At 39.3% G+C, this 12,158-nt stretch overlaps 1 protein-coding gene across 1 annotated transcript in view; it reads left to right on the top strand.

Moving 5' to 3' along the window:
* Positions 1-12,158, top strand: part of SLC26A10 (solute carrier family 26 member 10) — a 131,308-nt gene that overhangs the window by 89,476 nt on the left and 29,674 nt on the right. The window contains exons 11-13 of the mRNA XM_033938135.1: positions 6,477-6,583; positions 7,269-7,338; positions 8,776-8,955. Coding sequence (XP_033794026.1) covers positions 6,477-6,583; positions 7,269-7,338; positions 8,776-8,955 — 357 coding nt within the window. The remainder of the gene's footprint in view (positions 1-6,476; positions 6,584-7,268; positions 7,339-8,775; positions 8,956-12,158) is intronic.

Here is a 12,158-nt window from a genome sequence, read left to right as displayed (position 1 = left end):
TTTACTAAGAATATTATTTAACTTTTTGTAAAAAGACCCCTGAAAAAAAACTGGTATCATTCCCATTTGATAACAAACCACAGGCAATATCATCATTTTGACAGTTTGAACTCTTCCCCACCAAGATAATTGTAAAGGATTCCATTGCTCACATAACTCTGTTACTTTTTGCAATAAACTTTTTTCATTCATTATAATTGTCTCATCAAGCGTGTTTTTTATCCATATACCTAAGTATTTTATTCCTTCTTCTTTCCAAATAAAAGGTAATGAGTCAAATAATCCTTTTGTGCAATGCACATTTAAAGGAAGAACTTCTGATTTAGTCCAATTTATTTTATATCCTGAAAACTTTCCAAATCTTTCAATCAAAACCAATAAATTTGGAATGGTTGTTTCCGGATTCCTCAAATGAAGTAATATATCATCCGCATATGCAGAAACTTTATATTCTTTATCTTTATGCGGTATACCCTGTATCTCCTCCTCTTGTTGAATAGCTAATAATAAGGGTTCAAGCACTATATCAAAAAGTAAAGGAGACAAAGGACATCCCTGTCTAACTCCCCTTTGCAATTTAAAACAATCAGAAAAATTATTATTGATATATAATCTAGCAACAGGAGAGCTATACAGAGTTTTAATCATTTGTATAAATCCCGAACCAATACCAAACCACTCCATGGCCTGATACATAAATGTCCATTCCACACGATCAAAAGCTTTCTCTGCATCTAGAGACACAGAAAAAGCCGGATCTCCAATTTCTTTTGTTAAATATAACATTTGCAATGCCAATCTGGTGTTATTAGAAGAGTGTCTCTGAGCAACAAACCCTGTTTGATGCATACCAACTATGTGAGGAAGAGCTTTTGCCAAACGTGTAGCCAAAAGTTTGGCTAATAATTTACCATCTACATTTATCAATGAAATAGGCCTGTAATTTGAAACCAACATGGGATCTTTATTTGGCTTCGGCAAAACAATAGTTAATGATTCTGCCATAGTGCCTGATATACAACCTTTCTTTAGTTGATTCTGATATAAATTTAATAAATGAGGTAAAAGAGTATTTTGAAATGCTTTATAAAACTCTACCGTAAAACCATCACCACCTGGAGCGGTCCCTACTCTAAGAGATTTCAATGCTGTTTGTAATTCTTGTAAAGATATTGGATTTTCCAAACTTCTCTTTATATGATCAGGAATCTTCGGACCTTCAATATTATTTAAAAACACTATACCATCTTTTTCTTTATTTAAATAAGACTCAGAAGAATACAGGTTTTTATAATAATTTAAAAACTGTTTTAAAATAGGACCAATCTGAAAATGAGTTTCACCTTTTTCATCTTTTATTGCATTCAATTTCATCTTTCTTTTTTTCACTTTAAGATAATTAGCCAATAATCTTCCCGCCTTATTTGAACTACCATAATACAAAGCTTGCTGACACATAATATTTTTTTTAGCCAAATTAGAAGAAATCTCATTATATTTATATTTTGCTTTTAATAAAGTTTGCAACGTAGAATTCTCCCACTTATTAATCAATTTTAATTCTAAATCTTTTATTTCGTGTTCCAGTTCCGTAAATTGCTTATTTAATTGTTTTTTAGAATAAGCTGAAAATGATATAATTTGCCCTCTCATCGTTGCTTTAAAAGCATCCCATATTATTTCTGTAGATATTTCCTCTGTAATATTATTTTGAAAATATTCATCCATTTTTAATTGAAATTCTTCACAAAATTTTGGATATGCAAGCAATGCATTATTAAATCTCCATACAGGCCTACCATTATCCGGGTCATTAAAATTTAAAGAAATCCACACTCCTCCATGATCTGATAAAATTATTGGTTCTATAGAGGCTTGTGTAACATCTTGTATTAGCCCATCAGAAACAAGAATATAATCAATTCTAGAAAAAGATTTATGAACATGTGAATAAAACGAAAAATCTCGATCATTAAAATGAAGAATTCTCCATATATCTTTTAAATTGCAAGAATTTATAAAATTATCCAACCCTAAAGATTTTAAAATTTTACTAGGTTTTTTATCCAATAAAGGGTCCACAACAGCATTAAAATCTCCTGCTACTATCAAATTATTAGCAGCCAGTGGTAAAATTATTGGTTGTAGAGTTTTAAAATATTCAATTTGATTCGAATTAGGTACGTACACATTAAATAGCGCCATAGTATTATTGCCCATACTCATGTTCACATGCACCCATCTTCCTAATTTATCTGCTTTCACCATATTAAATCCTGCTGAACATTTTTTATTTATTAAAATTGCTACCCCAGCTTTTTTCCCCACCGCCGGTGCAAAAAAGCAATCTCTCACCCAATTACCAATTAGCTTTTTTGATTCATCTCCATTAAGGTGAGTCTCCTGTATGAAATAGACATCCGCATTTTGTTTTTTTAAATATAGCAATACTTTTTTCCTTTTTATCGGGTGGTTGAGACCATTAACATTTATATCAAATCAAAACAATAATCAATAATATTCTTCACATCAATATTATAACCTCTTTTCCCCTTTTTAAAATTATTATTAGAACCCATCCCCTCCCCTATACCCCTTCCCATATTCTTAATCCCCTCCCCCTCCCATCCCTCCCTTAAATTACTTGCCAACTTTGAAACGCACACCTTGACTAGGCAATAGATAAACTCCCCACAAGCTATATTTATAATTTTAAAACCATTAGCCAGATCATTATCATATTAAAATGAATATCATTTTATCACACAAGACTTCTTTATCAAGGATTACCTCTTTTTTTTTTTTTTTCCTTTCCTTTCCCCCATCTCTCATGAACCCTCCCTTCTCTACTCACTCATTTCCATTAAGATATTATTGAAATACATAAATAATCACACCAAATTTTAAAATTACATTCATCCAAACCACATCCATCTTTCATGTCAGATTACATCACATTCCCTCAAGTTAAATATCACTTTTAAATATTATTAAATATATAATGGAAATCTTTTTTCCTAACTTTTCCTATTCAAAAAGTCAATAAATTCCCCAAAACAACAATTTTTATCCCTTTAACATAACCCTCCTAACATTCCATACCCATTTCCACACTAGCATATTTGCTACCCTTTTAATTTCCACTCCATTTACAACATTCTCTTATATCATATGCTTTATATTATAACATCCAAACTTTCCTACATCCTTCGCTTTTACCAAAACTTCTAATTAATTTATTTTTTTTATTTTTTTTTTAATCTCCTCGTATATCCACCATTATTTATATTAAGTTCAGACCAATTTTTATCCCAAACAACAATATTATGACTCTTGTTGCATTAATAGATTTGCAATTTTAAAACTATAGTCCATACATAACAACAAATTTCCTTTTCTTGTAATAAGATGCTATATGTCTCATAAAGTCTCATTTCAAATCTCCTCTTGCTTGCAGATCCATATCAAATTCTATCCTCTCACACTACTGTTTATACATTCTCAGTCTCATCTTTTGATCCACCTTAAATCTCCTTTCCAATTGTTTTGCATAAAGATTTACAATGACCACAATTTCAAACTTGTGGTGCCAATCATAGATCCTTCACATTCTACATATACAAACCCTGTTCCTTTTTTTTTTTTTTTTTTTTTTTTGACCATCGTAGCTCTGTCATTTTTATTTTAAGGTCAGGCCAACTATATACCAGAACCATCTTCAAAAAATCCTCTGCTGCATTTAGAGAATTTCCATTACAATGTCTTATTCCATATATCACAGCTGACTTCCCCTTTTATGCAAATGAAAATTGTAAGGCTTACAAAGTCACAGTCTAACTCTCATCTTGCTTGCAGATCCATTCTATTTAATGTCCTCTTGCTTGTAGTTTATATCTTCTCAATACTATTTAGAACTTATTTCCTTCAATCTGTTTTGCACAATCCTCTATCGTTTCTCAGTCTCTCTGTCCAAACAGCAAGTTAGTACAATCCATCTTATTAACCTCTGTCCTTTAAAAGGTCTGTAATATTGCATCTCTTATGCTCTTGCAGGCTACATTCCATTTGCCTCATGACAAGATAGAATGTGGAATGTATTTGAAATCCAACTGCAGCCATGCCTTCAGAATCCTATTAACTCTTTTTTTTTCTTTTTTCTTCCTTTAACATAGAAATTTCCAAACAAAAATAAACATTTCAACCAAGAACACAAATACTTCCATCCAAGTCTCTATTAAGTAGCCATTGGTGATTCACACTGCTCCAAAAACTCCTTAAGTTTATCTGCAGTATCAAAATTCAAAGTTTTATTTTTATAAGTGACCCGCATAGTTGCCGGGTATATGAGCCCATATCTAGCTCCCAGACTTCTCAGCTGTGGTCTCAGGTCTAATAGCTGCTTTCTCTTTTGTGCCGTTGCTCTGGCAAAGTCAGGCACTATGTAAATCTTTGAATCCTGACACTTTAAGTTTTTATTATCTTTAGCTAATTTAATTATTTCAGCTACCTGTTGATATCTAAGTAGCTTAAAGATCAGTGGACGTGGTCCTTTTTGGCTGTTTGATAATCTCGTTGGGACCCTGTGTGCACGTTCTATTTCCAATGGAAACTTGTTTTGCATCGGGAGCACCTTGGGCAAAAAATTAATCAAAAATCCAATCGGATCCGACTTTTCAATTCCCTCCGGGACCCCAAGCACCCTTAAATTGCTCCTTCGTTCCCTATTGGACAAATCTTCCAGCTCCCTTTTCAGTGCTTCAATTTCCTTACTGTGTTCCATGTGCTTTATACTTTCCTCCTCACACTTTTCCACTCTTTTCTCAATTTGATCCACTTTCAATTCCATTGCTTGCAGTTTATTTGATAAACATACCACCTCTTCTTTTACTTCTTTTATATTTTTAGCGCATTCCAATACTATTTCCTTTACCGCCTGTATTTCCTTCATTATGTCTTTATTTTCTACATCCTCCGGCGGCAACGGAACTGACATCGGTGAAGCCGTATCAAGTTTCGATCGCTTCCCGCTTCCTGAGCTGCTCCCCGCCGCCAAATTTTTGTTTTGCTTTCCCGAAGCCATTATCCACCTCTACCTCACTTTTCAGAGTGAAATTTGAATTTTTTCTGGCTATGATCTCTGTCAAATAGCTTGTCTTCACAGAGCAACTCCACTACCCAGCCATTTAGTTCCGCTCCAAAGCCACGCCCCCCTTGGCACAGGTTTCTTGATTACAATATGATATAGAAAAATAGGCAAAGGTCTGGAGAGCAGAGATAAAGAAAGCAGAACAGTGAGGAATTCCTGATGCAAGGTTATAAATGCAGAATTATCCTTGTGTGGTCAGATGTTATGCACAGTGAATAGATAGTCTTATAGCCAAAGGGCCTATGGCCTGGCTGCCCTGAGTAAGCCTGGTCTAACCAAACAGGGTAAGGCTTGGCCAGTACCCAGATGGAAGACCACCTGGATATACCAGGTGCTGTCAGCTGAGGGGCCCTACATTGGGCAGCAGCAATGTAGTGGAGCCACACACTACATGGGAGAAAGCAATGGCAAACCACTCCTGTATTCTAGCATGAAACATCACAGGATGAATTCATCACTGTGTATGTTGCCATGAGTCAGTGGTCAACTTGGTAGCATAATCCATCCATAATCAAAGGGGATTCAGCCATGTGACTGATGTAGACAGAGGCAGGAGTGTGACCCTGAAAAAGAGACAGAGAGCAGCACCCAAGGGAACGGGGTGCAAGAGAGAGCCCAATAGGAACAGAGCTTAACACCAGGCAGCAGAAGAAAGGCCACACCTTGCTGACCTTGTCAGGGCAAAAAGATATAGAAATGACCAGGAAGCAAGAAGTGAGATAAAGGATTCAAGTTTAGCTGAGAGAAGAAAGGGAGGTGGTCTTAGGAGAAAGACCACTGGCAGAGAAGTTTTTACAGGCAAGCAGGAGTGGCTGCGGCATATGTAAGACTACAGTGTCCATAATGCTTAGCTCACATATCCTGGCATGAAGTAGCTACAGCAATAAAGTTATATGACATTACTGAATTATATAAAGCATATCCTGAAGCCCTGTCACAACTAGGATAAGGCAGCTGGGAGCATAACATTACTGCCACCCAAAACATGTGGTAGGTTTATTGAATAGCACTGTGCCAAGCTTAACCCCAAGTTCAAAGGAACCCCAAAATGCAAGACCTGGGAAACCAAGATTAAAGTTCTGTCATCTCTTGCTAGTAGCCATTGTCTAGTAATGTTAGGCCCTGCAAGGTTCATTCTGAGCTTCACAGTACACCTGGCTAAATTTTAACCATGTACTGAGCAAGCAAGACCTTGAAGACACTGAGTAATCACATGAACCAGGAAAACAGTACTGTGTTTTTAGAATGATCTTAATTGAAGGAAGGCCTCTTCTCTTAGTGCCATGACTTGTATTCATCATTTTCTATTCCTTTTCCCATCTGTCTCTAGGCAGTATGGGTAGTCACTTGGCTCGCTGTGATCATCCTAAATGTGGACATGGGGCTGGCTGTTGGTGTGATCTTCTCAATGATGACAATAATGTGCCGAACTCAGAGGTATGGTGCTAGTCAACTCTGTAGCACTAGCTGGATGTATTTCCTGGTAGAGGAAGGACTGCACCTTTAGAATTTAAGCTCCATAAAGAACCTAATAATATAAATATGGCCTTCCCAACTCTCTCTCTTATTTGGTCTTATTTAGGGCCTGTTTTATAAAGCTGCACTAGCGGCTGCCACGCGGCAACAGCTCCGAAGCCCTTTAAATCGCTATGGGCTTCGGAGCCGTTACGGAACAGCAGCCGCTAGTGTGGCTTTGTAAAACAGGCCCTTAGTCTCTTCCACTATTAAAGCCACAAATGTTTTGACATACTAATTGCTGCTTTATGAGAAAACCCCAAACACTTTTATTTGATCAAATGTGTTACTATTTGGGCTAGCTGAATATCCAGTGACCTATCTGGCTGCTTAAATTAAAATTGGCTGGGTATGGGAACACTGTGGAGGCAGCCTTGACAGCACCACTACAGCATCCAAAATGGAGTCACAGATATTGTTCAACAGCAATATCAGAGGTCAGCTTAAGAGCAAATTTATCCCAGATTCCAGGGAATCACACTCTATGGTTCTTTGTTAGTTATTCAGTGATATTGGCCACAAGGTTCAAACTGCAGTAGATGCATGCATTGCATAACTAGATGAAGTCATAGCGGTTTGATAATAAAACATTTTCATTCTATTTGAGGGTTCAGTGCTCAGTTTTGGGAAGAGCTACCAACACAGAAATCTACAGACCTATCCTACAGAGCAATAAGGTAATTTCAAAGAGGCCGGAGCCATTTTAGGTGAAAGTGGGAAGGAGCATCATATTCAGGCCTCTCTCCCAAGGGTTCTCCATCCATTTTTCTGGTTACATCCAGCTTTTCAGGCTTCCAGTATATTCACAATAAATATGCAAGAGAGATTTGCATACAATGGAGGCAGCGCTTGCACATTTATCTCATACATATTCATTGTAGGTATCCTGAAAACTGGCTGGTTGGGTAGTGCCCAATTATGAGCGCCATTTATTGAATCTGGTTCTTACCATGTAGAATTACCCTCAATATGGGAATACCCTTAAGGATCTAAGCATGTAAATCATAGATGAAAAATGGGAAAGGGGAAATTTTTTTATTTATTTATATACCACTTATATCCTAAGTCCATTGTGGTTTTTAATGCTAGGGATAGGGGTGGAAATAGGGAGAGGGAAAGCATGGGCTAACCCAGAAATTTACCTCTGGTTATTGTACTGATGATGGTAAAAGTGTATTGATCTTTATGTCTCAAGCACAGTATATGTACTGGTGGGGGAGGGAGCAGGACGGTGCTAAGGGTTTAAGAACATAGGAATAGCCTTACTGGGTCAGACCAATGGCTGTCAAACCTAATAACCCGTTCTCATGGTGGCCAATCCAGGCCCCTAGTACCTGCCCAAAACCCAAGGAGTAGCAACATTCCATGCTACTCTATCATAATTTCCTATCTGTCCCGGTGGGCTCAAACTCTAACCAGTGTACCTGGGGCGGGGGGGGGGGGGTGATTAAGTTACTTGCCCATGGTCACAAGGAGCAGCATTTAAATACGTCTAAGAAATTAGGGGAAAATTCTAAAACCGACGCCTAAGTTAAATGAAGAACGCTGTTTGAAATGGCAAAAAATAGGGATATTGAAGAACCTAAATAAAAGGTGCCAGAATTGTGCCTACTTAGGTGCTTCAGGCTGCTGAATGCCAAAGTAGGCATGGCCAAGCTCAGAAGTGGCATTAGGATGCCTAAAGTGCCTATGTGGGCGTGATTCACACAAAGCTAGGTGCCAGAAATGTAGGCCTGGTCTACATTTCTGGCTCCTATCTTTCCTGTGAAACTGGCACCAATGCGTTATTGTCAGGTGATTGGCAACTACTTTTAAGGCGGCCGCTGATATTGGCACCAGTTATAGAATCTGGCCCTAAATGCACAGGAAACAGACTTCTTTCAATAGGAAGGAGGCTCTGAGATAGAGACCATGAGTTGATGTTCCTAGGACTACTAATGTGGGAACAAGATGGGCTATCTGTTATGAGGCTCATGTTTGTTGTTCATTTTTGTCTATCACTGATGTCAGCTTAGTTGGATATTTGGTTTATAAATTCAGGTAAATAAAGATATGAAAGCATATGTTACCATTGGAGGTTATGGATATGAATAGTGTATTTTCCCCCTTTCCAGTGCAATGAAATACCAGGACTTAAAATTTTGGCCTACAATGCCCCCATTTACTATGGAAACAGGAACTTTTTCAAAGACGCCATGAGCCATTTGCTGGGACTGACCCAGGAGAAGATCAGGAAGAGAGAAAAGGCCCTGAAAGCGCTGGAGAACGGGCGAAAAATGAGCATCAGCACTGTGGTAAGGACATTTCTGAAGGAAGAGAGATACAGCAGATCCTACTTTTTGTTCTGGATTTCCCAGTAAAATCTTTATATAAACCATGTTTCATGAAACTCCAGAAGGATCTCACCAATATCTCTCTACAGGAAAATGGCAAAATTTGGCAGTTCCGCAATCTCTTCTGTTTGGGTGTTTTTCTGACTTCACTGTTCTGTGCTGCTTCTTTCACTTTCCATTCAGTGGGATTTGTTGTTTTTAGTAGAACATAAGAACATAAGAAGTTGCCTCCTCTGAGGCAGACCCTAGGTCCATCCTGCTCAGCAGTCCGCTCCCGCGGCGGCCCATCAGGCCCATTGCCTGAGCAATGGTCTATACCTATCTATACCCCTCAATCCCTTTTTCTTCTAGGAATGCAATACAATTCTTCGTTCGCACTTGCCTGGGATTATACTTCCTGTTTTTCAAATCCCTCTCTCTACTCGGCTCAGTCACTGGCACAGCATTCTTCCGAACCTCAAACATAACGTATGCTCCCTCAGTAGATGTTATGTCTGTTACTCCCTTCTCCTTCTCCAGCAGGTTTATAAATGTAGCCATTTGCACTATTTTCTACCATTTCATTTGAAAACATTTATCCCTGAATTCTATTTTTTTAAAAACACGCTAAAAATTGCATTTGCAAAATTAGAACACACGTCCAATTTGTGTGCACAAATTAATTAACTAAAGAACCAATTAGTGCCAATTGGGTTCTTAACAAGCAATTATTAGCGCAAATTAGTTTTAATTAAAATTTACGTGTATAAATTTAGGCGCAGGATCCCTGCCTAAATTTTATACGCAAGTCAAAGGGACACAGAAATAGGAAGGTTATGGGCGGATCAGTATGTTCCTTAGATTAATGCACATACTTGTAGTTATAGAATACGGGGGACCCATACCTAATTTAGGTGTGAGGATTTGTATCACATTTCAGTTGGTGCAAATGACTGCACCTAAAGTTAGAGGTCCACTGGCATAGTAAAGGGGGGGCAGTCTGTTCTGGGCGCCATGCTGGTAGAGGTGCCAGCACCCCTCCTCCTCCCCACCTCTTCCCACTCCTCCCCTCATCACACGTGCGCCCCTTCCCTTCCCCCGTACCTGTTGTTGAAGTTGTTGCTCGCGGAGGTGAACCACGTGCTCCTTGTGACCCTATCGGCCCTCCTGCTGACATCACTTCCGGGTGCCATGCATAGGAAGTGACATCAGCAGGAGAGCCGATGGGGTTGCGAGGTAGCACGTGGTAGACCGCCGTGAGCAACAACTTCAACTAGAAGTACGGGGGAAGGAAAGGGTGTGTGTGCGCAACAGGGGGGATCAGGGAAGGAGCAGGGGGATGAAGAAGAGGGCGGGGAGAGGCGCCGCACGCCCTCGCTACGCCACTGGGCAGGTCCCAGGCATAAATGCTATTCTATAAACCGTGCCTAACTTTAAGCCCTGTTTATAGAATAGCACTGAGCATTTTTTTTTTTTCAGCGCCAGTTTTTTTTAGGCGTCATATATAGAATTTAGTTCTTAATTCAATTGTTTTGGCCTTTATCTATATAAGCTGTTCATTTCTTATAGCCTGTTCGTTCTTTTTTTTTTTAATTCTTTATTCATTTTCAAACTTACAATAAGTGTGACAATATGTCCAAACAAATTAACAATAAATATATCACTTAATAATCATTAATGGTACAAATGATATGCTCTTATCTCCCACCCTTCTCACCCTTTCCTATCATATAATCAATACCTTATACAATAAGTAACAATAAAATTACTTCCCCCTCCCCCCCTTTCACAGTTGAACTTGTAAATTTAAGGAAAAAATTGTCATCTAATCAGTACAATACTTTGTTAATGGCTCCCAAGGAAGTTTTGTTTAAAATGTCATAAGTTATAGAATGATGAGTCTGTCTGTCTGTCCATAGTAGATCGTAAGCTCTTCCGAGCAGGGACCACCTATGGAATATTAAATGTACAGTGCTGCATATGCTTTTCGGCACTATAGAAATGATAAGTAGTAGTAGTATGTGGTAGTACTCAAGGGCAAAAAGCTGAAAGCCTTCTCTGGGATCCCTGCTGGCCTTGCCAATGCAGACATGCAGGGTTGGCATTGGGGTGGAGAGGGAAAAATAGGACAGCTGCTCTGGGCTCCCATGGAGTCAGACATGTGGCCTGTGCAACCTCCCCCCCCCCTCCCACCCCCTAGTGCTCTTTCTTCATCCACTGTGTCACAGCCAAGCTAGAGAGATAATGGACATAGTGCAAATTTGGCACTTCTTCCTTACTTGCGTCTTGTGCATGCACCCTGTCCACATTGCTCACTACAGCCCTGATCCCGTGTTAGCAGACTACAAGTGCACTTTGGGATTCCCTCCCAAGTTCCTGCCCTGGGCAGGTCTGACATTAGCTCTACTGACACACGTGACAGTGAGACTGCTCTATAAAGTCACAAACTCAGTCCTTAGCCTTAGGACCCTTGACTAGAGTTGCCATTTTTTTTTTAAACAAAAAGTGAGGACACGTGGCTCCTCCCCATTCCCATCGCGTTCCACCCACTGCCTCGCTCCATTCTGCCCCACCCCCACCCCTGGCCCCCCCAAACCTTATCTCTTCGAGGCCATGTCTGGAGGGCATCTGCACATGTGCGAATTTGACACGATGACATCACACACATGCATGCATGTGTGTGATGTCATCGTGTCTCATCCGTGTATGCTCAGATGACCTACAGATGCGGCCCCGGGCTCAATGGTTTTCAAAGACAAACTGCAGGGTTTTGAAAACCCGTCCAGATGCCTGGGCAGTCCTCTAAAAAGAGGACATGTGTAGGTAAATTCAGATATTTGGTAACCCTGTCCTTGACCACTGTTCTCTCTTAAGATGTGCATGTGCACATGGGTCACAAAGGGAGCACACATGCCTAGCAATTGTACGTACAAAATTTTTGCTGGCTCTCTTTACTATGTCACACCTTACTAATAGTAAAGGCACTATAGTCAGGTATATCGCATGAATTTCCCAATGTACACCTAGAGTACATAAGAACATAAGCATCGCCTTTGCCGAGACAGACAACAGGTCCATCATGCCCAGCAGTCCGCTCCTGCGGCGGCCCCCCAAGGTCAATGACCTGTAAGTGATCTAATGCTCCAAAGCATTTTGTATTGTATAGTAACCCCTTTTCCTTCAGG

Source organism: Geotrypetes seraphini, chromosome 3 (assembly GCF_902459505.1).
Source record: "Geotrypetes seraphini chromosome 3, aGeoSer1.1, whole genome shotgun sequence".
Lineage (NCBI taxonomy): Eukaryota > Metazoa > Chordata > Amphibia > Gymnophiona > Dermophiidae > Geotrypetes > Geotrypetes seraphini.
Note: the sequence above shows the minus strand (reverse complement) of the source record. Positions and strands in the feature narration are given on the sequence as shown.